Below are 27,360 nucleotides of genomic sequence, written 5' to 3'. Positions count from 1 at the left end.
TCCACTACACTATTTACCAGTTTGTCTCTCCTTTTTATGTAATTGCTTTGTTTTTACCTCTTTGTAGATTTTTCTGCAGTTTTTATAGTGCACATTCGACCCAAGGGTATTGGAGCACTATACTTGAGCACACTTTACCTGAGCAAAACAACGTAAGAGAGGAATGTGTGCTTGAAATGATTAAATAAAAAAAGAATGAAGGACAGACAGTTGATGAAGATGTAAATAACATGCCATTTAGGAGCCCGTAACCTACCTCCCTACCATAAACAATATGGCACTTACATCAAACCGAAATATCAAGCGACCAACAGTGAAACACTGCACCATTTAAAACATGCAGGTTAAGTTGCACAAGCTATGACTTGAGTTGATGATATCATGTGATACCTAACTGAAAGCATGAACAGAGCAATAACAAAACAGTAACAAGTAAGCTTCTAAACCGGCAGAGAACAATGACAATAAACCACTGCACCACATATAAGAATTGCACGCAGAACAATTGTAAAGACAGAATATGACATCTAACTTAAAAATCAGTGGACAAACGCGAGAGGAGGAGTAAGAGTACATCTAGGTTGGCATTTGCGGATTGATTCTATGCCAATAGATCCCTGCAGAGGGCAGCAGTGGGCAATGTGTACAGTTACTTGGCACCTGCTACGTGTGAAGTCACCACAACTCTGAAAGCACAAGGGGCAAGTAGTGTTGTGGCCTGTAATGATACAAGGTCCTCATGGTCACCAGGCTCCCTATTTGCTGAGGGCTATGCCAATGACGACACAGACACTGGTATAGTGATATATTGGGTGACCTGCTTCAGCAAACCATTCCCTGGGACTCCCTGACCATGCCTAGCAATGCCTATGTTTTATTATCTTACATCATGTGACCCTGGGGTCTATTCCAACTTCCCCAGGCAGCGAGCGGTGTACATACATCAACCCTCCATATGAAAGTGTGTGGTCCGATGCTCCAATTACATCACTGAAGCAACACTACATTACTCCCCAAAAAGAACTAACTAAAAGCTACAAACATGGTAAGATCCTACGGATAGTAACTAGTCTGTAGAAAATGCAAGCCTAACAAAACACTTTGCACGATCATACAGTGGTACTATCTCCACTGCGATGCAGCGCGCACAACGAAATTCGTTTTATTCATTTGTTTGTTTACTTACCTCTGTGCGGCCGTATTCTGGATTTTACTACCCTGCCCCTCCCCCGCCCCACGTCACCGCCCGGCAGCACTCCCACCACAGGCCGCTACTGAGCCTTACTCGTCTCAGTGTAGGGAGTCAGGTCTTTACATCACACAGAGACACAATAAATCATGCAAGTGTGAAAATAAACAGACAGGAAGTGCTACATAAGACACTGAGCATTACAAAGACAAAGAGTACGAATCACGCCACGCCCATACTTGTAGATATAATAATCCCCTCAAAATTACTAGACAACCAAAACTCTCAGCAGCAGGTGTCTTAAGCCTGTAAGATATTTAAAAATACAGCCTCTTTGTGACTAGTTAAGTAGTTAAGTTGGTGTAAGGTTTGTAGAACCTAAAAAGAAGCCCACCATTTCGTGGCACACTGAAAATGACCACAACAAGTAGAAGTTTTAATGTGGGTAGTGGGCCTTACGTGAATGTTATCATTTAAAAAATGTGACAGTTTTCTTTTGCTCTATAAATTTCTGCCATTTCGAAATGATCACAATCAAGTCATGCTAGTAGCAGGTAGCAAACTTCATTATAAAGTCTGCAAGCCATCCACATATAAAATAACCAGTGACATACCTTATTTATGCCCAATGTGCATCTGCTATAAAGTGCACATTTACAAAATAAAACTCCTGCTGAAGAGTCTAAAGTATATGAATATCCAAAATGCATCTAAAACGTAAGTAGTTATGCTAATTCCGGCATCCTAAGATGCCAGAGTTTGCATTCACATGTACTGCTACATACGGTACTTCAAGGCATATTAAAAGTTTGCGGGGCTATGATCCATTTTTGAAAGTCAGCAGAGGGACGTGCTCTGCTTCTCCTATGTATTGCAGCCTCCATATATATTACTCATTTGAAAAGTTTTATAAAGCGCGAACATGACCCGAAAAGGGTATCCGAGTGCTGTACATCGGGGAAAAAAAAGGATACGATTAGTCACTAAGCAAGTGAACAGCTTAAACATTTGTAGTGAACCAACCTAAATACAATAAGAGCGAAAATAAACATGAGGAACATTCTGTGCAGGCGAGATCCTGTTCCTTCGGAGAAAGCACTGAAGCTTTTATGTGCTGGTGCCATGTTCAATGTGCCACACAGCCTTTTTTGCACTAATAAACTCTCACAGCAGGAGTTTGCTACTGAAAAACAAGAAAACAAATGACCCTGACCAGCTGGTAGTTTTTGCGCAGTGTGTGGGAGTCATTTATTTGTGTTGCTGCTCTGAACCTCCAGGCTGTCCCTGAAAAAATATACATTTGAATGTTATGAAGTTTTTAATTTCATAGGATCATCTCACACTTTGTGATTATCATGCAATTACTTAATAAGCAAACACTTTCAATGTCTAATTAGCATGAAATCTTTGTTATGCGCCTAATTCAAAATATCATATTAATTACATTTAACAATGGTAAGACTGCATTTCATAGACACAGCCAGAACGTACGGAGGATTGCAGCAATACTGCCAATACTCCCCACATGCCATGGTGGTTCTCCAAACTGGAATGAGGTAATAGGAAATACTGAAGCAGTCACAGGACTTCAGTTAGATGGATGTCCCAGTATAAATTTGTTGGATTGACTGTCAGAGAGCATTTACCCACACTACACATAAAAAATGGCAGACTTCAGCATATCTATTAATAGCAGCGGAACAGGTAATATTGGCATTGTGGGAGACGAGAGCGGTCACATTCCTGAAATCTTGATGGATGAGCATATGGTACTTGAAATTCTTGCACATATCACCCTCTTCAGGGAGAGAACATTCATGAAGATTCAAGGCATATTGGAGACTTAGGGAGTGATTCTGAGTTTGGCAGTGTGGGAGCGGGCTGCCACGCCACCACCCCACTCCCACACCGCTAAACCTCACTGCCAGCCACCTGCCAGATTACAGGTTACCTTGTGGTCTGGTGAGTGGTTCTTTGGCTTTCCCACGGCAGTGCCTATTAAACAAGGCACCGCATTGGGATTGCCAAAGCCCGTTCCTGCTTGGCATGGCCTGTGCAGTACATGACATGCAGGAAAGGGGGTGCATGTAGACAGGGGGACACACCATATGCCTCCCTGCATTCATCCCATGGTCTTGGGGCAACAGGGGGCCCTGTAGAGCCCCCTTTGTTTCCTCACCGTCACAGTTTTCATGGCGGCCTCACCGCCATGAAAACTGTGGCAGCGAGGAAACTCCAAAAATGCTTGGTGGTGAAGCATACTGGAGCCTACGCCAGGGTTCACGGATCCCTGGTGTTTGCAGTGATCCTATGGCGGTCCAAATGCCATAGTTGTAATATTGCAGTTGGACCCCCGGTGCAGAGGTCCATGACCGCCACCGCATCCCCTCCATGAGTTTGGTGGTCCGATGGACCACCAAACTCTTATTTAGGCACTTACTCTTTAAAGACTTTAGGGAGCTCAGACACCCAATGTGACTATGGGTTTTGGAACAAACTCATGAAAGTGAGGTAACTAAAAGCCAACAAAAATGGGGTTCCGTCGCCCTCCCCTATCTTAAAAAATTATTATTGGGCAGCTCACCTAGAGGCCATTAACCATGGCACCGACAGGCAGGCGATAGACCCGGGCTATGCGATGGATCGCTGGGTATTACCTTGAGGAACTATAACCGAGCGCTCTATTCAAACCCCGAGAAACACCACCTTACCGGACCAAGCAAGCAATCGGTGCAGGTCTGGAAGGCAGCCACCAGAAGTATGGGGTGGGACCACAGGATAACGCTATCTACACCACTATGGGACTCAGAGTGGCTTGGGAACCTGTGGTCAACCAAAGTGTTCGACAAATGGGACCTCATAGGCATATCTAAAATAGGCGATCTTTGGGTCAAAGGCAAGGTCAAGTCATTTTCCGCTCTGCAACAAGAATATGAGTTGGCTCCCACAGAGTACTTTAGATACTTACAGGTCCGCCACACCTTACAATCCTGCCTCCAAAAGGGAGAGACCACCCTGAGTCCACGCCTCTTGAAGATAGACTCCTTGATGGCTATTTACCAACGAAAGCCATTTCGCTCACATACAAGAAGTTAGTGAACCACTCTGGAGACCCCCTGGTGAGGCTGCGGGAAAAGTGGGAACGGGATGGTATAGTACTAGATGACGAAGACTGGGTAACAGCGGTAGCTTCTCCACGGGAGGCAGCCATTGCGGCGAGGCTGAGGTTAGTACAACTTAAAATTTTGCACCGGATCTATATCACCGGACCTGGTATGGTACAGATGGGAAGAGCGGTAGATGGCAAATGTAGAAGGGGCTGTGGAAGTGAGGGCACCTTCCTCCACATACTCTGGGAGTCCGCCTTTGTTCAGCAGTACTGGAAGAAGATACATGAGGTGCTGAGAGAAGTGTTAGAGCATGCACTCCCTCTGGAGGTGTCTCCTGAACCTATGGGAGCCCACAGATCAAAATAATACACAAATCACTTGGGTCACGTTGGGGTTAATGATTGCAAAACGTAACATCGCTCAGGCATTGGGGGCATCACAGGCACCTGCGGTCTCCGCATGGAAGAGGGACATGGACTTGTGCATGTTTCGTGAAAAATATGTATATGTAGCGAGTGGATGTCCCAAAAAATGGTCCCGCATTTGGAACGACTGAAATGAGTATAGAGGGAATGTTTGTACCCCACCACTGGTACCAGCTCAAGATGAATCATTGTAGACATGAAATGAGTCACTTGTTGTCAATATACTGAGTGGAGAAGTGTGGCTCAACGGTTAGAGCGGCAGACCCTGATGCAGAGGTCTGGCCCGGGACCAGGGTTCATTTCCCGTCTCGGCGGCTCTTGGACTCAATCTCCCCGGACCTGATAATTCTCGCCTCGTGCCTAGTCTAATCGTGCATCCCACTCTGTGACTCTGGGCAATAGCTTGCTTAATCTCCACAACGGCCCCAGCAGCGCTTGGATGCCTGGCTTCACCTTGGGGGTGCCCAGGAGTGGACATTTCACAGGAAAAAGCCAGGAAGGGTTCCACAGCGGTATGAGTGCAGCACCGGGATACCCCGTCGCTGGGGCAGCTGTGCGCTTTACTAGTACAACACATTTACATACTGTGTACAATTATCTGAATGAGAACCTGGCCAATATACGAAATAAGAATGTATTGTACTTTGCCTTTTGTTTTTGATTCCTACTGTTCAATAAAAAGAACTATAGAAAAAGGGGGGGTTCCCCATGAGGAGAGACAATGTTAAACTGAGGAGAAGATACATTGGTGGATATGTCTGAGGATTGCCAGTGGGGTGGGGTGGATGGAGAATGGGGGCAGGGATGTGTTTGTCTCCTTCTCTATAGATTCCATTTTGTTGGCTGGCTGTCATGAAATGGCTGAGGCTGAGTCGTGCGGCTTCAATCAATAAAAATGAATCGAACACTAAATATATGTTATGTACTTCCATCTATGCAACCAGGGCTGGAACAACATATCTATCTCTACGGGGATCATTCAATGCTGGTTCGAATTTTTGAAAGTGTTGAAAACGCACTTATTAAAGAACACTACATGACAATGCAGAAACAGTACACGTCTTCTCCCAGAATCCAGTTACCCCTTCTAACAGGTTGACTTTATGCTTTTCCTTGACCCTCTACAGCACCCTACTGCCTCTTGACTAAGTTCATGCTACACAAATGCTACATGCATGTATTCATATATAAATACATACACACATAATGAAAGTACATTTAACAGCAGCAGGCCTGTGCATGTTTCTAAATCAGAATCTTCTATTCAAGCAATAAAAGATAAAAGTAAATATAGAGCTTGCACAGGACAAATCCAGAATGAAATAGCAAATACTAGGTTGTAAGATACCTACCAGGAGGAAGGCGACTGATGACGCTCTTAGATTCAGTGTGACATCGCCCAGAAGTTCATACACTGCAATCCGATTCAGATTGTCTATGGCCACACTACGGCAAAGAAAGCTGAAACAGAAATTGTAATGAATGAGTTTCTGAAATATGAACCTAGTGCATAGCAAATCATTATATTTACAATCACAAGCATTACATCAATTAAAAAATTAATGAACGGAAAAGTGATCATCCTCCAAGATTTAAAACTTTCATGTTTTGGAAAAGATTTCAAGACTCACCTGTATTTGCAGCTGTATATGTTTACTCTGGTCACTACTGTTGGTTCCTGGTTACTGTCCATCATTACCTCGACTGTGTACAACTGATCCTCCTCATTAGCGTATTCAACAACTAGCATATAGTGGCCAGCTCTAGGGACATGGAGTCTCAGCTGCATGTGAACCTTTACAAGGAAGCAGGGGAACAAGCTCAGAATTTACTTTGAAAGCAGTATGGCCATAATGTAAACGTTTTCCACTTATGTCCTTTGTATATATTTCATTTTTGTTCATTTTCCAGATGAAACAGTGCAACTGCATGTACATACATATGAATAAAGCATTCATGAATGTTATGGGAAACTATCACTGCAGTGTTTACATGTTTTGTCCTCTGTTTTCTACGCACACATGTATTGATATATAATGCTCATGAGATGTATTCATTTAACATTTTTAGAAACAATTGTCATCCACTATAAAATAGTCCATATGACATACCTACAGCTACAGATCCTGTTACCAAACATATTTAAAATTCACAAGTCATCTGAACTTACATCTATTTTTTTTATGAGTTTCCAAATATGAGTCATCTTTTTTACATTTGTTTTCACTTAAGAAGAAAGTAATTCAACGTGCATTAAATCCTATGTCACTTTTAGTACAGCACATGGGACCTTCATCACATTTTGAGGTAGTATCCAGTTGGGTCGAATTCTAAATAAGGCCCTAATTGTAGAGACACATAATTTAAAAGGAGTTTGGCGAAGTAAACTTTAAAAGTGTGCCTGGTTGCATTTAGTGGCTGGAACAATAATAAAAACAAGCTTTGGTAAAGTCAAAATATCTGGCTTTTGCATGCAATTGTTATTTTTGATTTATTTTGTAGCAAGAATATGCTATAAAAAGAAAACGAAAAAAAAAACATGCTGCAACCTAAACATGGTCTCCGTATGCTTGGAATGAAATTGTGAAATTAAAAAAAGCTAAATCATTCATGTGCCCGTTTTTACTAGTGATTTAAAAAATTAAAAAATCTAGTTGTGCCATGTATTTTATCATTGTTATTACTCAAACTGCAGGCAGCTATAATATTACACTGCCACGAACATCCTTTATTCATACATTTCAAAAAGAAGATGTAAATTAAATTATCATCTAACTGGGCAACTTGACTGCAAACGAAATAGATAATTATTTCAAGGTAAATTAATAAATAAAAAAGCACATTTATAACAACTTTGTCACTGATGAGAAAGGAAATATTTTTGAGGTATGTGAATAAATGGGCACAAACCTTGTGCAGTCACTGAAAGTGAAGAAAGTCAATGAATAAAGTGAGCTCCCCAATGCCGCATGCTGTGGTGGACGGAAGCCAAATGTGATTGCCAATTTAATAAACCAATAAATGAAACCCACTTACCAATAACACATCTTTGTGTGCATATTATGTATGATTGTTTGGAAATACAATAATCTGATGAGACGACTAAGGCTGTTTCAAAGGCCAGGGCCTACAAGCACTGACAAAGCCCACAGGTTCGGATTGATGATTAGAGTGAAAGGTCTCTGGGGCTCTTCAAGGTTTCAGATCAATACTGATCTTAAGTGCGCACCAGGACATTTAGAAGCTGTAAAGTACCTTGTTTATTTCATGTGTAACTGGTTCACCATTCAGAATTTTGGACCTTGGAATGCGGGAAAAATGTTAACATTGCTTTGTTCCCCTGTTCAAAGGTGCAGAAACTGAATGTTTGCCTGCATGAATTGGACCGGGCGTTACTTTTGCAAATTATACAGGTTAATGCGTTCCATTGAGTTGGGTAACAATAAACATCTGTTGTTCAGCTGCAAGATACCCATGGGTGAACGTGCGCTTTACAAATACACATGGTATGTTAACTACTGTGGGGTAAAGTATATCTACAGTTTGCACACCCATCTCAACTTGTATATGACTGAGAATAATGACTTTTGTGTTTTGACCACAAAAATTGTGGCTAAGTTTCAGTGGGCAGAGGCAGATTGGTTGGTTGGAGTCCGTTTTTTTGTGTTTATACAAAGTAACTCGCTATTTGGTCACTTACAGCGTTGGAAAATGGCTGCCGGTATCTTCCGTTGCTTTACCTTCTACAGCGGTCTAGTCCATTTCCATGCTTGCTCAGGTGCAGCTACTTTTGACTCTGATCCTATTGTGGTTTTGGGAGTATTTAAAGAAAGGCCGTTTACAGGCCCCTCTCGATCGACCGCGTTTGACGATGGTATCGTGATTCAGGCTCTGTCGGGAGGAATCTTTTTATTCAGGTAAGCGGGGCTGGCGTTTTACGGCTGGACCTTGTTTCAGCTAGCTCCTCTTTTGCCTGTTTAGGACCCAAATTGATACGGGAAGGAACTCCCCGACACCGCACTGATCGGTAGTCCCTAGACAGTGGCTCTTTCCGTTTTTATTCTTAAGGTCAGACTAACCAGGAACCTACACTTTTGGTAAAACAGCCATGGGGGGTTCTATTCTGTTTTGTTCTGTCCTTTCGCCTCATGTATATTTTCATAAAACTTTTCTGATTTTTCGTGTTGTAGGCTGACTTGTACTGACCGAGTTCCCGGCCTCTGCTCGACCTGATGAAGGGAATGATTGGATTCACTGTTGTGATTTTCGGGCATCTTTGAGCTAAGAAATAGATCTTTTGTTTTCTTCCCCGTGTATTTGATCTCTACAGGTGAGCGATCGAGTATTTTATACTCTTCAGATTTCCAATTGTCTGTATTTTGTGAAAGAACTTAGCCTTAATCCTCTTTTCCGCACCATGTAGCCTTTGTAGGGACGTAGAAATTGTGGCTGGCAGTTAGATTTATTTGCCTAGAACCATCGTAGTGCTCCCAGTGGATATCCTCTAACTCTATTATTTCATGAGACGATTTTCCTTTCATCATAGTCTCATATATTTTTTCATTACTCGACTTGCCTTTCGTGGGATATTAATTTCTTTGGACTCTAGACGAAAGAGGAGCCTCTCTTTTTTTCCTTGACTCCCGAGATTTGTATTGCGTGTTATTGGTGCTGGACTAATCAAACTCTTTACTTACTTTGACACTTTTTTCAGGGGATATAAGGTGTATGAAAATGGTGTTTGATGAATGAGTCACTTTTATTTGGTATATATGTTGAATGAGTTTTTTTGCGACTGTTTTGCTCAATGTTTGACAGCAATTTTTGCTGTTTTTGATTTTTGAAAAACATTCTAAATATTTCTTTCGCCCACAGATATGTCTCTTCAGGCCTGATGTTCACACTGGTTCATATTTCCATCCTAGGATGACCGAACCTTGGGTCACAAATGATTTATGAAATATAACGTGCGCCCTGATGAAGGAATTTTTATAAATGTCCTTGGTACTTTCCGAAACGCGCGTTGACGCTTTTCTTTAGTGTATGCTATAGTTGTTCACTGTTTTATTCCTTGTTGCTTGTAATGTCTGATGTTTCTGAATGTATTCTTGGATTTAGTGTTCATTTTTTATGTGATTGTTTTTTTTTGGCTGCTGAACTTATTAGTGTGAACCTTTATTTGTATATATTTTGGAATATTGTTATTTATGGGCTGTTTTCTCTCTTTGTCTGTTTCATGACATTTTATGTACCATTTAGATGAAATTAGGTCACTGTGATCTTTTTTGTAAATTAATTTACTTATGTGATGTTTTATATCTTTTCTACTTCTTTCCTAAAAAAGAGAATGATAAAATAATATAATGAAAAATAAATAAGGAAACTCAATTGAGCTGTTCTGTGGGTGGTAATTTTTCTATATTTTGGAACTTTTGTCCTATTTCTGTTTATAATTTGGGACATCCTTTTTATGTTATTTAGTGCAGATTGGCCTCTGTACATAGAATCCCTCTACCCCGCATAGGTTTCCAAAGTAAAGATTGATCCAATCGCACTGCGCTTCTTTATCCAGAAGAGGTGCACAGGCACTGATCCAACCATGATGTGATCTAGAAGAGATTCTCCAAGCCATAACATATAAAATCTTACATCATCTCTTCATCAGGATAGGTAATTGGTGTAAGAGCACACCCTACTAAAAGAACATATGTTCATTTAGAAACAGGATGAATAGGTAGCTTAGTGAGTTTCTGTTTCTGTTGCAAAAATAGATCTACTCACTACAGGCCACGTATTGGGATCAGCTTTGAAATCCCTCCAAAATCAATAATACAAATACCACAATAATACAAATACCACAGAAATGGGTAAAAGCAGTCGTCCTGAAATTAGGAAAAAAGTTGTATGTATGATTGTATAGGGTTACTAATAGTTTGGAGAAAAATCTGAGTTTCAAGGAATCCGTTTGGTGGTATCAGCTAGTTTAACAATCTGCTGGCCTTATCACCATCAGTGTCTCCTTGCCATATATGTTTTGTCATGTATCTAATTTAGATGTTTCAAATGTCCAAACATTTGCATCAGGCATTCCTGCGCTCTCCCATCAATCAGCACAGTCAGGCTCTCCAGCTCCGTCAATCTCCTTTCCAACTGCTCTAAAGCCTGCTCAATGGCCTTTGTGGCCCCTGTAGTTTTAATGCAGTACCCTCTTATGATTACTTTCCATTCAACTAATTCATTCAATTCTGTGACTTAATTTTCTTCAGAGTAATACAGTATCTCTTCCCTAATCACCCTCTGAACACAGGGTCCACTAATGCAAAGGTCAGTGCATTTCCATTAAAAATTGGCTGTGGGCTGAAATCTTCCTACAAAGGTACTCACTATGGCAGCTTGCGTAAATCTCTAGAACCTGAAAAGCTTATCAAACTGGACGTGCAATTTGTAAGCACCAGAGTAGTAAGAGTACTCACTAGGCGGGGCTTACGCTCCCTCTAGGAGTCCACTAGGTTCCAGCAGGCCACCCAACTCTTTGTAAGCTCCTACTACTATTATCACTGGGGATGCTGGTAATGGGGGAGTGGAACTGATCAAGAATCACGTCACAGAGTCCATAAAAATCACCATCACAGGAAGTGCTGCTGACTCCACCAGCTGTGACAACAATTTGCCAATAAAGCTTGCTTAGTCAACACTAGGGGGTAGATTACGATGTTGGTCAGAAAGCATTCAGAACGAGTCGGTTCCTGAATGGTTTCCGACTAAATCAGATTCAGGGAGTCCGACCGACCAATTATGATAGTATCAGATACCATTTGGTCGGGCTGGGGGGGGAGTGCACGGGGTCTTTCCGCATAGAGAAGGGAGTAAGACAAGGCTGCGTGCTGGCCCCACTTCTTTTCTCACTATATACGAACAACTTGGAGAAGGATTTGGGGGCCAGTAACATCGATTCGCCAAGGTACGGAAATAAGCAGATTGTTTCCCTTCTCTGTGCGGATGACACTGTACTGATGGCCAGAACGAAGGTGGGCGCACAAAGGGCCCTATCGAAGTATGTAGAATTTATGGAGGCCAAGGGTCTTAGAATTAATGCCAAGAAGTCCTTTGTGATGTGTTGCGGTAAAGGTCGTGCCAGTTGTAAACATCTCAAAGTGGCAGGCCTTCGAATCGAACATACTAAAACCTTCCCGTACTTGGGGGTATTAATTGACGGATCAGGTTCTTGGGGGCCTGAGGTAAAGAATAGGACCCTATCCTTCAAACGATCAATAGCGGTGTTGATACATTTTTCTACTGCATTGGGTAAAAGACCACCTGCAATCATGCTTAGAATTTATGTGGCCAAATGTTGAACGATTGCTGTATATGGGGCAGGGATTTGGGGGTATCAAGACAACATCTCTGCAAATTGCAGAAAACAACTTCTTTAGATACCTGTTATCCCTCCCCACGGGCACCTCTGTTTATAATTGTCACGCCTAATAAGGTATGGACCACTTAACGGATTTGATTAGAATCCAACCTACTCTAATGTGGCGGCGAATATGGGCCTCAGGAGAACTTGGACTAAACCAGGGTATAATCAGAGATGTCATGGGTCTGGATAATGTAAAGCGCATTACCTGGCTCGAGTATGTCAGGAAAGTCCTAACAGACCTTCAGAGGCCAGAGTGGTATAGTAACCCGGACTTGATTCGGGAAGCTGACTTCGGGTTGCGGGGCTCACTGTTTGATCCCCAGCGACGGCAGGCAGCTCAGCTCAGCATCATGTGACTCTGGGCAATAGCTCACTTAATCTTCCAGATGGCCACAGAGCCTGGAGATCCTTAAGGGTGATTAGTTCGTGTTTTACAAATACCGGATTTATTTATTTATTGTGGCCAATTGTCCCACTCTGGGATGTTCCTGAGATGGTTTCCTCAGAGTGAAGGGTGTCCTTTTTTTTCTTGCGGCATCGATTCGTTGTTTTGGCCCTAGATAGTAACATGGCCCTCTTTCCCACATCCGTTCGGCTCCTCCGTTTCAGTGAAAAAGTAAGATTTGTCATAACCTATTACCTCGAGGTGTGTGGAAAGAAACAGCAGGTACGTCAGGCCTGCCTCACTTACTTGCTATTTCACTCCCTGAAACGAGGTCCTATACCTCTGAATTGCAGTAGGTCAATAAGGAAAGAGCATGATCTTGCAGTTTTCCCCTGTGTAATGTCCTTGTGATCTAGTTTTTTGTAGAAGTGTGTCCTAAGTACTGAAGTTTAATATAAGCAATACCTGGGGCCTTGGAAGGGATTCAGGCAGGGGCACAGTCACTGATACCCTGTACACCATTTCAACCAGTGACGGCGTCTCCACTATGGCGGAGGAGAGTCGCCCCATTGCCTTTGAGCAGTGTAAAAGAAAGGAAATATAAAATGATAGTAACTTTAAGTTATTATCATTTTATGTTTAATTTGATGGGGCTGCTCTGCTCACGGAGCAGGGCAGGGGAGGAGTGGTGTGCCCACTCCTAAAGTGCACAATGACTGTTTGGTCAGCACTCTCAGGCTGCCCAAACGAGTCATGCGCACTTTCCCCATTCTCCATGCAGGGGGCATTACAGCCTGTATGGAGAACAAGCCCAGGCCCCCATTCCCTGGTTGAGCGTCGAACCAGAATGCTCAGAACCAATCACAACGCTGCATTGCAGCATTGTGATTGGTATGGGGAGCCTGGGTGCTTACCAATCACAATGCTGCATTGCAGCATTGTGATTGGTCAGGGGAGCATGGCTGTTGTTCCTGGCTTTCTGTCCCACGAGGAGAACATGAGCAAGGAGAAGAGACGCAGGACCCGGAGACAAGGTAGGTGTAATTTATTTCGCTTTGTGCAACCTTGTGGCCCCCTGCACCCCTCTCACCCCCAACCCACGACCACCCTCGAGTCATGCCAGCCACCACTGATTTCAACTGCATAAAATTTGGATAGGCCCTGTGGCAACAGCATCTACGACAGTCAACCATCAACGTATGTGATTTTGTCTGACCCTTCCACATTTTTCGGAAGGCCAAAGACTTGTACACAGTTGTGGTGGGAACATCCTTCCACATCCTCTACTTTGTATTCTAAATAGCGCGCTATCTCTGTTAGTTCAGCAACATGGTGTTGCAGATCTGCTGTGGTATTTCTTCTTATTCTCCTTGATAGGTCCTTTCCCCAGCTCTCCCCGCTGCCTGATGAGCTGCTCGTGCCTGCCTGCCACTTGCGGTATCCGCTCTGCTTGTCTGGTTGCTTTGTCTCCTGCTTTTTTTCTGCTTTGTCCACTCTGTGTCTTGATGCTTTCTTTTTTGCTTTTTCATGTTATTTCGTTTCTTAATGTTTGGTACACCCACTGTCTTGGCTTGTAAAGGTACCATTTGTTTTGCTTTGCCATCCGGCACTGTTTTTTGTTGCTTTTCCTCCTCCTTGCCTGTAGCGTTTTATGTATATTTCATACCCCCAGTGCCTAGGCTAGTAAATTTACCACTTGTGTTTGTTTTGCCTTCTGTCACCGTTTTTGGTGCTTTACCTCCTGATGCCAAGCACCGCTCTCCTGCTCATTTTGCGTGCCATTTTTCCCTTCCCGCATCATGCCTCCCGCCTGCCCTGCCCACCCTAACCCAGAACCCCTCCCTCCTCCCAGGACCTACTTAATGGAGGGTGCAGTGCGGCTGCACAACGAGCTCACCACTTGCGTGCCGTAGTCATACCAAAGGCTAGACTGTCCAAACCTTTCCATGCCTGCACTTCACCTACTGCTAATGACCCTGGCCCCCCACTACACACAGCTACACCGCCACAGAGCTCTGAGCCCTGGACTCCAGATTCCGCATCAACTGCTGTCGCACCTCTCCATGATCAACGGAATGAACGTTTCCCTGCCGGCACTGCCTCTTCTCCTGCAGCACTGGAGCACCCGCTTGTATGATGACAACCACTATGCAAGCCTCGACTACCTCAGAAAAACTCCACTGCCTCCTACTCAATGCACGATTGGTCTACAAACATGCCACCAAGACCCGGGACGCCATCACCTCCCTCGCTCTCAACCTCGTCTCCCTCACAGAGACCTGGCTCAACCCGGCATACCACAGAGACGCCCGAGAGCTACAAGATAGAACACTGAGACTGCATTACCAAACACAGAGGTGGAATTGCCATCATCCACAAAGAGACCATCCACTTCATCCTCACTGCTGATGCCACCATCTCTATCATGGAACACCTTTACCTCCCCCTCCAAAGCAACGCCAAAACCACCATCAAGACACCCTCGCTTACAGAACTCTAGGACCACATGCCAGCTTCTGCGATGCCATTGCTGAATTCATTGCCCCACTCACCATCTACTACAAATACTACATTTTCCACAGAGACCTAAATTTCAGACTTGATGACTTCAACAACATCAACACTGCCAACCTCCTCGAGAACATGAACAACATCGACCTCACCCAACTGGTCAACAATCCCACACACATCGTAGGACACACGCTCGACCCCATCCTCACAGCTAGCGATATAGTCAAGTACAGACATATCACCAAGCTCACCCGGCTTGTCCATACCATCATCCACACACCATCTCAGGATCCCCTGGCACTGCCACCAAACCATCCAATTCCTCCCACCTCAGCTGGAACAAAGACTCAGAGAGCCAGTGGATGACACCCTCAATACTTCTCACCCTGAATCAACAAACATCTGGACACCTCCCAAATTGAATTCCACACCGACCACAGCGCCGAAACCTCCCTGATCTCCGCCATCAACATCAGAACCCTCCTTGACCGAAGAGAAGCAGCGTCCCTGATTCTCCTTGACCTAGCTGTGGTGTTTTGACACTGTACCCATCAAACCCTTATCAAGAGGCTGCACCACATTGGAATCCAAGTAGATACCCTCAAATGTATCACCTCCTTCCTTATCGGAAGAACAGAGGCAATGCACTTACCACCTTTCACCTTGGAACCTAGGAATATCATCTGTGGCAGCCCTCAAGGCTCATCCCTCAACCCCACACCGTTCTACACCTACATGAACTCCCTGGCCAACATTGTCACAACTCATGGACTTAACATCAGACCCTATGCTGAGAACACCCAGCTCATCCTTTCTCTATCTGAAGATAACTCCACCACGATGGCCAACTTGCATGACCAGCCTTGCAGAATGGATGAAAGACAATTGCCTAAAACTCAACACAGACAAAGGCTAGAGTACTGATCTTCAGGAACAACACCTCCACTTAGAACAACCTCTGGTGGTCATCCGAACTAAGACCCTCGTCCACTCCAACAGATCATGCCCGCAACCTTAGCATCATCCTGGACAGCAAGCTCACCATGAGGAGCCAGCTCAATGCAGTTTCCACCACCTGCTTCCTCCCTCTCTACATGCTTCCCTGCAACATCTTCAAATTGCTCCCCTCAACACCAGACGTACCATAACTCAATCCTAGTCAGCTGGACTACAAAGGGATCACTGCACACCTCCTGAATATACTGCAGACCATACAGAATGCTGCGGCCAGACTCTTCCTCAACCTCCCAAAGTGGACACACAGCACCCCCCACCTCAAGGAGCTCCACTCGTTCCCCTTTCAGAAGAGATGTCAATTCAAGATGCTGATCCACACCTACAAAGCCCTACACAACCAAGGACCAGCATACATTAACCATCGACTGAAGTTCCCCCAACCTTCCAGACACCTGCGCTCTACCTCCCTCTCCCTTGCTGACATCCCCCGCAACAGCCAAAGCAACAGTGGAGGACGCTTCTTCTTCTACCTCACTGCGAAGTCTTGACATGACCTCCCCCTTCACCTCTGGACCTCATCCTCTTTGCTGGAATTCAGGAAAGGACTTAAAACCTGGCTGTTCAACTGAACCCTCCCCCGCAGCAGGTTTTCCCAGTGCCTGGATACCATCATGGGTGATTAGTCACGTTTTACAAGTAGTGATTGAGAGTGACTCTGTCAAACAGCTTCCATTGACAATCCCAGAGCAAGCCTATTTCCATCACTGCTGAATGCATTTTATTTTCACAAACCTCTATGGGTCACTATTGCTTCAGCCTTCAAGGTATGAGAAGAAGAGGGGCCCAGGCCACTACTGTCTGTCAGCCTTACAAGTTGAATTGCTTTTCCAGGGCCCTAGTCATTTTGAGAGCACCCATGCTGCATGCCAGTTCTCGTCCCCCAAGGCATAGCACTAGTACGGAGCCTGTTCAATAGCAGTCCAAGTGGCCATGACCGCAAGTTGCGCAAGGAACACGCCCTTCTCCCTTTCAGGAAGAAGTTAAAAACAGTCCATTTCGCGGAAGCCCGGGGCCCACCCTAATCAATATACATCCCCCCACGTGCCAGGGTTTGGCTCTCTCTGACAGCGCTTAAAGACCTGACGGTGATAATGCAATCGGTAGGGTGTTGAAATATCGATTACAAAAATATAGTTGTAAAAATATAATTTACAAAAATATCGACACCCTATACCTAAACAGGTAAGTACATAAATATCTACTCAAAAATATCGTTGTAATAAATATAGATGTAATAAATATCGACTTTTTAAATTAATTAAAATTACATTAAATAATAAATAATTATAAGTACTGTTAACAAAATACATGACATTACTTTTATTTTTTGACTATTTAAAACAAATTAACTACACTTTTTCATTATAAAGTTAATAAATGTGTACATATACATATATTTAACACATTACTTTATATAACAACAATAATACATACATATAATTAAAATATAAAATATATTACTAGTTAAAACATTTGATAGCGACGGGGTAAAAATTACTATTCCCACTCCAGAGGGTGCAACAGTAGGGAAAGCGTTGGATAGCGTAGGGGTAAAAATGACTATTCCCACTCCAGAGGGTGCAACAGTAGGGAAAGCGTTGGATAGCGTAGGGGTAAAAATTACTATTCCCACTCCAGAAGGTGCAACAGTAGGGAAAGCGTTGGATAGCGTAGGAGTAAAAATTACTATTCCCACTCCAGAGGGTGCAGCAGTAGGGAAAGCGTTGGATAGCGTAGGGGTAAAAATTACTATTCCCAATCCAGAGGGTGCAACAGTAGGGAAAGCGTTGGATAGCGTAGGGGTAAAAATTACTATTCCCACTCCAGAGGGTGCAACAGTAGGGAAAGCGTTGGATAGCGTAGGGGTAAAAATTACTATTCCCACTCCAAAGGGTGCAACAGTAGGGAAAGCGTTGGATAGCGTAGGGGTAAAAATTACTATTCCCACTCCAGAGGGTGCAACAGTAGGGAAAGCGTTGGATAGCGTAGGGGTAAAAATTACTATTCCCACTCCAGAGGGTGCCACAGTAGAGAAAGCGTTGGATAGCGTAGGGGTAAAAATTACTATTCCCACTCCAGAGGGTGTAACAGTAGGGAAAGCGTTGGATAGCGTAGGGGTAAAAATTACTATTCTCACTCCAGAGGGTGCAACAGTAGGGAAAGCGTTGGATAGCGTAGGGGTAAAAATGACTATTCCCACTCCAAAGGGTGCAACAGTTGGGAAAGCGTTGGATAGCGTAGGGGGAAAAATTACTATTCCCACTCCAGAGGGTGCAACAGTAGGGAAAGCGTTGGATAGCGTAGGAGTAAAAATTACTATTCCCACTCCAGAGGGTGCAGCAGTAGGGAAAGCGTTGGATAGCGTAGGGGTAAAAATTACTATTCCCACTCCAGAGGGTGCAACAGTAGGGAAAGAGTTGGATAGCGTAGGGGTAAAAATTACTATTCCCACTCCAGAGGGTGCAACAGTAGGGAAAGCGTTGGATAGCGTAGGAGTAAAAATTACTATTCCCACTCCAGAGGGTGCAACAGTAGAGAAAGCGTTGGATAGCGTAGGGGTAAAAATTACTATTCTCACTCCAGAGGGTGCAACAGTAGGGAAGGTGTTGGATAGTGTAGGGGTTAATATTACTAAATGTATTTACATTGTTTAAAAATTAACAAATCTTTATTTTTATTTAATTAATCATTAAATAAATATTTATTCAAATACAATGTAATTAATTCACTACATTTTCACTTAAAAATTCCACTACACACACCTAAAATTAATTAAACAATTAACATAATTAATTTACATAATTATTAATCAATTAACTGATTGAAATTAATAGGCTATTATTTATTACACTATTTATATTCAATTAACACATTAATTAATCAATTATTTTATTATATTTAAATTACTTCCCACCCTACTCCCCTATAAACCCACAACCCGCTACGGAACTATTAACACTAAATTCAACATAAAATACATTATTAACTAATAAAATACTACAAAAAATACTACTTTGACAACCAATACTCATTAAAAACACTAAATTACTTATAATTATTTAAAAAACGATATTTTTGTAAACTATGTTTTTGTAAACGATATTTATTACAACTATATTAATGTTAACGATATTACTTACCTGTCTGTCGATATTCTGGTCAAACTATATTTTTGACATTGATATTTCTTCTTGTAGATATTTCTGCGGCGATATTAAGGTTAGTCGATATTTTTACGACGATATTCCCGCTCTGCACCAATGCAATCTACAAATGTGAATTACAATTACAAGTTGGGATGCTCTTTTATACCATTAACAGCCCTGTAGCCCAGCACTCCCAGTCCTATCACTACTGGTCAGTTGTTGTACAGAGCCCATTCTCAGTAAATGCTGTAGATCATGACCTACAAGTGTTTTAAGAAGTATACACACTCAATGCTGTGGTGCCTTTGCCAGTCGCGCCTCCACTCCCCTATCTGATATTGCAGGCTTGTTCTCCCCACTGGCTTGCCCAGGAAGAGGGGATGAACACCTGGAAGGACAGCGACCCCACAAAATAATGTCCCTTTTATTACTAGACTGGCCCAAGTAGGGCATCATCCCATGTCACCCTGTACCCTTGCTGGGGTGGGAATAGAGGCTAGCACTTGCACTGTGCAGCTCTCCTGTTCAGGCCCTTACCCTGTCTCTCTTCACTGTCTTATGCAGTGTCTTCATGTTATCCACAGGGGCTCACTCCTCCTCTCACGCAGAACTCTTATCTGGCTCCCAGTCACAGGATCCAATCTGTTGTTGCACCAACTTCCACACTTGACTTTCATCCACTCCCTGCTGGAAGTGTAGGAATTACTGAGTCACTACCATGGCCGCCATCATCTTAGCTGCAGACTGCCTCCATTGGACAATAAATACAGTCATTTGTGGCTAGATTTTAGGCAAACAAGCATGCTAGTGGATTGGCCTGTGCTAAAAGCTTTCCGATGCTCCAGCTGCGGGAATGGAAGAAGGATCAGTAAGATATGTGGCAGCCGGTGAGGAGCACACTAGGAAACATTTCATACCACGGGCCTAAAAGCATATGACTCATAAACACATATGCTAAAGAAAAAATACTGGTGCATCAGTTTTTATTCCAAACAATACCAATGTTAATCTTATATCTCTTTAATTATGACATTACCCTGGTGTCATGTTTGCATTTCCCATGTGCAGGAGGGAGAAGATGAACTTGTTATTGTTTAAAAAACATTCAATTTTTACGATATTTACATTATTTTTATTGATTTTCTTGAAGATTAGAAAACAAAAGTCTTCACATTTGTATAATCCATTCTGTTCTTGAGTCTAATACTTTATAAATTATTTGAAATCATTCTCCAAGTTTTCCTTACAATGTATGCCCATCACATTTACCTTTGTCTACCTCTGTCCTATTGCTGCTTTACATCTTCCCTCAAAACACTCTAATTGCCTTGATAATTGATCCTCTAGGAGATCAGTTCAGTCAGTTAATCTACAACCTTTCCATTAAATTATGTAATCTTGCGTCATACAGTTGTTATGCACTGGTGAAGATCCCCTACTTTCTCCTTCTCTGAGATGAATCTTCTGTTATCCTATCTACTTATCCATCGCTTGGCCTCTTTTCAAGTCCTTGCCTCTCTTGTACGTTCTTTGTTGTGTTATATCAGCTAAATCCTCTCTCCCTAACCCCCGGCATACATACATCCTACTGCACTAAATACATTTTGTAAATCAGGCATTTGTAGGAAGCTATGTGTGCCTGCTCCTAGCCATCTCCAGATGAGATTTGACCGGTCACTTATGCTTTTGTAGTCCAGCTCCACAGCCATCACTGCATTACCAACATATGACCGACTGTGTCACATACCTCATTCCATAAGTCCCTCAGTTGTATGCATCCTCACAGTATATGTAGCAAATCTTTTAGCGACTGATCGCATTTCAACCATTTATCAGCACTGATAAATGTGCTCTGTGGGGCTGGGTAGGCGTCCAATGCCAGTTACGCATCATTTTGAACGGCCTGCATAAATGTATGGTTTGCAGAAGAAGCTCCCCTAACCTTGAAGCCCCTCTGAAGTTGCAACGTCAGGCTTACGCCAGGTCTCTCTTATTCCATACTTTTGGTTTGCAGTACGCTGTTTTTTTATCTTCCAGTTCAGGGGCCTGCTCACAAGGAAGCCAGATTCCTTCATCTCTTTGTGGTGTCAGTGGCTCCAGCTTCTGAAATTGGCATCGCGTCACTCCCAGACACCTCAGACACCTCAGAAAAAGCCAGGGGGCGTTCTACATCTTGGGTAATGTGGTCCATCGACGAGGTGCCCTCTGAGAAGGTGAAATGTCTCTTTGTGGACACCTCTAATGCTACTTGCTCCTGCATGATCACAACCTTCTGGTAGGGAAGCAATAACAACTTTCTGTATCCTCAGTGTAGAGAAATGTAGCAAATTAAAAAAATATCCTGCTCATCACACATTTGGCAACATTGCTAAAACTTCTTCAACTTTATCTGTCCTAGAATTAATTTTTCTACAAGAAACACAAAGAGAGCCTGAGGCTATTCTGTGCAGAGAAAAAGGGCTTGATTTAAAGAAAGGATCAAAAAAGTCACTCAGTACGATGGGTGGATAAAGCTGCTGAGGAGTACAAATATGTGTGTGGAAGTTGCTTAAATAACCTACCCAGTCAGTGGTGGTCACCACAAAACTCAAGTGGAGGGTGGGGGTTGTGAGGGACAGGAGATTAGGGAAATAATTATAATAAAAAGAAACGTACCTGTTCCAATGCTGCCGGCCACCTTGTGCTCCTCTTCTCTCCTGATGATGTCCCAATTGTCCCTGGGACACCAGCACAGGCTCCCTACCCAACCCAAGCCCTCGCTGCTCTCAATAGCATGAGAGTAGCTCCAGGATTGGACTGAATGGCTTGATTTGCTGCTCAGACAGTGGCTGGGAGCCTGCGCTGTTTCTCCAATGCGGCTGTGCAACACAGCTGGGTTGAAGAAACCTAAGTGCGCATGACGGTTTGGCCTGCCTAAAATGGCCAGGGAAACGTCCTGCACACTTACAGTATGCACTACTCCCCCCTGCTAGCTGTAACGACAGCCAAGCCCCACACCACCGAGACTTGGCTGGTTCTGGAGGGAAACTGGAAAAATACAATTATTTTACCTATTTATTATCATCTTATTTTCCCGTTTTCCTCAGTTGGCTATCAGCAGAGGGGCAATGCACATCTGCCAAAGCAGAGGATCCGCCTCTGTACCGTCCATTTTGCCTTGCTTCAGTCTTTACAACATAAGGAGAGTCTGTGGCAGACATGTTTTTCTTAATTTATATTTCAGACTGAGACGCAAAAAAGGCCCATGACACAGGGATTTAATGGTGTTCATGTCTTAACTGCTTTGAATGATGTTTGACAATTTCAAGCTCCATGCAAGTAAAAGCCAACTTGAAAGCGTACCATTAAAATATGAGCTCAGATGCACTGCTCTAAAGCCAGTATTAACTATCTGGTGACATTTGAAACTGCAAAAATACTAAGGAAGAAAAGAGCTTTATCTCTGACTGCTGGAGCAGCCAATGCAGCCTAGATCTCACAACAAAAGTCTATGCTTCACAACAAAAGAGAAATAAGGAAAAGTTATCCTAGAGCTATTTTGTTAGCTTTTAAAATTTAGGTTGGTACATACAAAATAAGCACACACCTAAATGAAAGATGATAAATCATACAAGTTAAATAAATTGATGGGAAATGCATTCTTTTATGCTAACGTTATGAAATGTCAATTGATTGATGAATCACTGCAGAGATTGTGTGTGTAACCAATGAGAAACAGAATTGGGTCCTGGTGGGAGCAGTGGAGATTAGTGACTTCTGTATTATAAAGCTATGAGGTCGCAGTCTGTGACTGAAAGCATGATATATGCATATTGTTTTAAAATTGTATTACACACAGTTGAAGATAGTCTTCAGCAAAGCATGCAGAGATTTAGTGTCATATAGCAAGAATGCCTAGGGTAACGGAAGTGACATCATATACCCTTTGACCTTGATGATATCACAGGAAGTGGCATTATATAACCCCCTGACCCAGATTTTTTCCAAGAAGATATGTCACATGACCATACCATCACAACAATTGAGGATTCCATTGGAGAGGATCCCAAAATAACGCAAATGAGCTATGCGCTGCTTTTAGTTATTTTGTATTGAGTAGGTGTTTCCTGGGTGGTGCATGGGTATTCTCATGCAACCACCAGTGGGTATTAACACAAATCCTTATTTACAAACATTTGAAGACAGGAATTTGCTCCGAAATCTTATGTCTCCGCAAGGCAGACGGAACAAGGCAAAATCTTTTAATTTTTCCTCACTTTTCCTATTTTACATGTGAGCTGCATTGTATATCACTCATACAAGGTGGAAAAAGCCTTAAAGTATTCTTTTGTTCTGGAAGTGACTCCTTCCAGTACAAAATCTAGGCTTCAGAGAACACACACACACCCTTGAACTATAGCCCAAGTGTGTGCGCATTGTTGCATGGCTGCTAAAAGAGTACTAGGCAATGGCCAGAGGAAATATTTGCCATATTGTATTGGATATGGAGAATTTTTCTCTCTCTCTTTGACGCAAGGCAGCACACTACATTTGGTGCAGCGCTACCTTACGTCAAAGAACAGGGCCTCAATCTCACACAATCTCACTCACTGCCTGTCACTTAACTCTCGGTTGTGCAGCAGTTTCAAGATATTATTATAGCTTCTTTTTCCTCAAAAGAGTGTAATTTCTGATTTATATCTGTTCCCATGCACTTCATTACTTGGTTTTACTCGCGCGAACGTGTCACTTTCAGTGTTACAAACTAGGCAGTTGCCTGCCACTTATAGGTGCACTGAAAGTATGGAAATGTCATACATAAACAATCTGACAACCTGGCAGCTATGTTAACCTCAGGACAAACGGAAAAACAGAGCTGCTCAAAACCGGCCTTGAGTTATCAGAATTATCAGGCTGCCCACACCAGTTAGGAGCAACTCATCAACAAGAGCACGAAACGTGCTCAGATAGAATACAACCCAAGAGTCAGACAACAGTCATCCCGTAAAAGCTACAATGAAACACAGAAACACGTACTGTGAGGAACTGAGAGGCAACACCATGAGAGCTGTAGAATACCTCTCGGAGGAAATGGGTCCCCCACCTGTCCAGGCTGGCAGCGCCAAAAATCTAGGAGTAAAGTGACAGAAGGATCTATCCTTTTCGGCCCAAATTCAGCAGGTGACAGCTGCCTGCTTTGGAAGGTTGAGAAACCTGCAATAGTTTATACACCTATTACCAGAGAACTGTCGTCGGGTAGTAGTCCATGCCACTGTTACCTCTCGCCTAGACTACGCGAACGGCCTCTATCTGGGCCTACCGGCTTACCTGGTTAAGAAACTACAAATGGTTCAAAATGCGGCTTCGAGATTTATCAGACATGTCCCATTTTGGCAGCATATCTCTACGCACATCAAAGAACTACATTGGTTACCGGTAGCCAAAAGAATCAAATTTAAGACCTTAACCCTAGCTTTTTGGGAAGTCCATGGATCATGCCCCAGCTAACTGAAACAGAGATTAGTGGTGTATAAGCAATCTCGGTCTCTGAGGTCTAACTCTCAGAATTTGCTTTTCACCGCCGTGTAAAGAAAGCCCGGCTAGGAAGCAGATCTTTTATGTTCTGGGCGTCCAGGATATGGAATTCCCTGCCAGATGCCTTGCATCAGATCAGCTGTAAAAAGTAATTCAGGAAAGCAGCAAAAACATGGCTTTTTAACCTAATTTAATCTCAGGGGATCCGGGCCACTTAGGTTTTTTGTGTGTCACCTTTTGCTATAGCGCCGGGACACCTCCTTGGAGGTAGCTGTTCGCGCTCTGCAAAAGGCTATATTATTATTATTAATATTATTACCTACAATAGATGCATAAATAAACAAAAAGTACCTGTCTGCCATTGATGGCTGCCATTGCCGGGTGAACTTGGGCAGGTTGTCCGACTTCTATGTCTTCGCTCCGGCCATCGCTTTTATAATACTGTCCTTCGGTTCCATAGACACAGGAAAACACGTCCATTGGCAAGTGCTGGTAGAGCAAACAGCTAAGACAAAGAAACACACATGCAAGGATACTGAGTGCTGTAAAATTATGAACTTTTTGTAAAATCATCCTGGACTACTAAATATGCTGTAATGCCATATTAATAGCAGACTGTGCCACATAACCAAACTCACAAGCTGCAGAAATGTAATTTAAATCATAACAATTCATTGTAAACCAAAACATGTTATTTGCAATACCAGCCAAATAAAATGCATGCATAAAAGATACCTCCTTGATTTATGACATCACAGTCATGCACTGATGTCTTGATGTATCAATAGTTATATAATTACATACTAGTAAGAAGAAAAAGCATTGGCAAAGGCAATAGGTCTCGCCCATGCGAGAGCTATTGGCTTTGCCAATGTGTTTTACCGATGTTTTACATGAGCATGGCTTCTGTTCAGCATTGCTAAAAGTTATTGATGTAGAGAAGAATCGTGTGGACTGTTGTAGAGTGGAATGGCGAAGTATGGAGTAGAGTAGCGTAGAGTGGTGCAGAATAGAGTATAGTACCATAGAGTGCAGTGGCACAGAGTGGAGTGGCATAGAGCAGAGTAGCATAGGGCGGAGTAGTGCAAGGTAGAGTACCATAGAGTTCAGTGCCTTAGAGTCCAGTGTTGCAGAGTAGTCTGTCAGAGTGCAGTAGTGTAAAGTGTAGTGGAGAGGAGTGGCGTAGAGTACAGTGATGCAGAGTAGAGTGCAGTGACAGAGTCCAGTTGTATAGAGTGCATTGGCATAGGTTGCAGTGGTTAAGAGTAGAGTGTCGAAGAGTGCAGTGGCAAAGAGTGGAGTGGCGTAGAGTGGTATAGACTGTAGTGGCATAGAGCAGATTGTTTCTAAGTAGAGTGAAGTGGCATAGAGAGAAGTGGTGCAAGGTAGAGTTCAGTTGTGTAGAGTGGCATAGAGCACACTGGCGTAGAGTAAAGTGGTGTAGACTGCAGTGGTATATAGTGTAGTGGTGCAGAGTAAATTAGGGTGGTATACAATGGATTGGCATAGAGGGCAGCCCGACAGAGTTGAGCGTTACAGAGTAAAGCACATTGGCGTAGAGTATATTGGCATAGAGTATAGCGGCGTGGAGTGCAGTGTTGCAGAGTGGCGTAGAGTACAGTGATACAGAGTAGGGTTGTGCAGAGTAGATTGGTGTGGCCTAGACTGGGGTAGTGTAGAGTTGCCAAGAGTGCATTGGCATAGAGTAGAGTGGCACAGGGTAGTGTAGAGAGGCATAGCATCAAGTGGCATAGAGTGCCACTAATAAAACTATACAGTGCACAAACAAATGTGTGTGGATAGTGCCTTACCTAGCGTATTGATTGGTTTTTCATGTTAAGTATTTGTTTCCAACATACTTCAGAAATAACAGAAAGTTCATTTAAATGTTTTTGAATGTTAGTAAAAACCTCTTTCCTACCCCCAGTCTCCAGCAATATTGCTAAATAAATTCTCTCACTTTGAAGTCAGAGAAAGAAAAGTATCCATGAGCTCTTGGAAGACAGGGCCTGCCTGAAGTTGGAAGAGGGGTTATTGGTCCCCACAATCCCACTGAGTAAGGGGACTCCATCCCCAAACGAGCTTTAATCCAGGAGGCAGTAATGTTGGGTGGTCCCTGAATGGGGAGGTGAGGCACTACCACAAGCCCTTCCGCCATGCTGCAATCTTGCCCCGTGGGTCGTGCCAGAAGTTGGAAAAGAGGTTATTGGCTCCCCATGATCTTTCTTAAAGGAGACACCATCCTCCAACATGGCTTGTGCTGGAAGGAGCTATTGCTGAGTGGTCCTTGAAGGGGGAAGGCCACTACTGCAAGCTCTTCAAGCCCAGGCCAAGGGCTGGCCTGTCCAAGCCAGAATAAGGCAGGGCAAGTCCATTCTCTTTGACTTTTTGCAAGGGATCCAAGTGGTCGATAAGAGCCAGGAATCACTGAGGATCCAAGATACTGTAGCTTTCCACCTAGCCATATTGACTGTACCAGTATACCTTGTGCTAGCGCTAGTTTTATGACTACTGAATATTGCACTGCACGTACCTTGTAAAATATGGGGATAAGAAAGTTAAAATTCAGCCCCCTGGGAGCCCAGGCCAAATTGAATCACCCCAAACACCAGAACCATATGGCTCCAAATTGTGTGTCTAGAA

The 27,360-nt window shown here is 43.2% G+C and overlaps 1 protein-coding gene across 1 annotated transcript in view; it reads right to left on the bottom strand.

The window, feature by feature from the left end:
- Positions 1-27,360, bottom strand: part of LAMA3 (laminin subunit alpha 3) — a 1,118,674-nt gene that overhangs the window by 459,553 nt on the left and 631,761 nt on the right. Inside the window, exons 27-29 of the mRNA XM_086917979.1 lie at positions 25,069-25,222; positions 6,356-6,519; positions 6,077-6,185 (exon numbers count right to left, since the gene is read on the bottom strand). Of these exons, the coding sequence (XP_086774105.1) occupies positions 6,077-6,185; positions 6,356-6,519; positions 25,069-25,222 (427 nt within the window). The remainder of the gene's footprint in view (positions 1-6,076; positions 6,186-6,355; positions 6,520-25,068; positions 25,223-27,360) is intronic.

Source organism: Lissotriton vulgaris, chromosome 4_1, assembly GCF_964263255.1.
Source record: "Lissotriton vulgaris chromosome 4_1, aLisVul1.2, whole genome shotgun sequence".
Classification (NCBI taxonomy): Eukaryota; Metazoa; Chordata; class Amphibia; order Caudata; family Salamandridae; genus Lissotriton; species Lissotriton vulgaris.
This window is presented reverse-complemented; position numbering and strand designations above follow the sequence as displayed.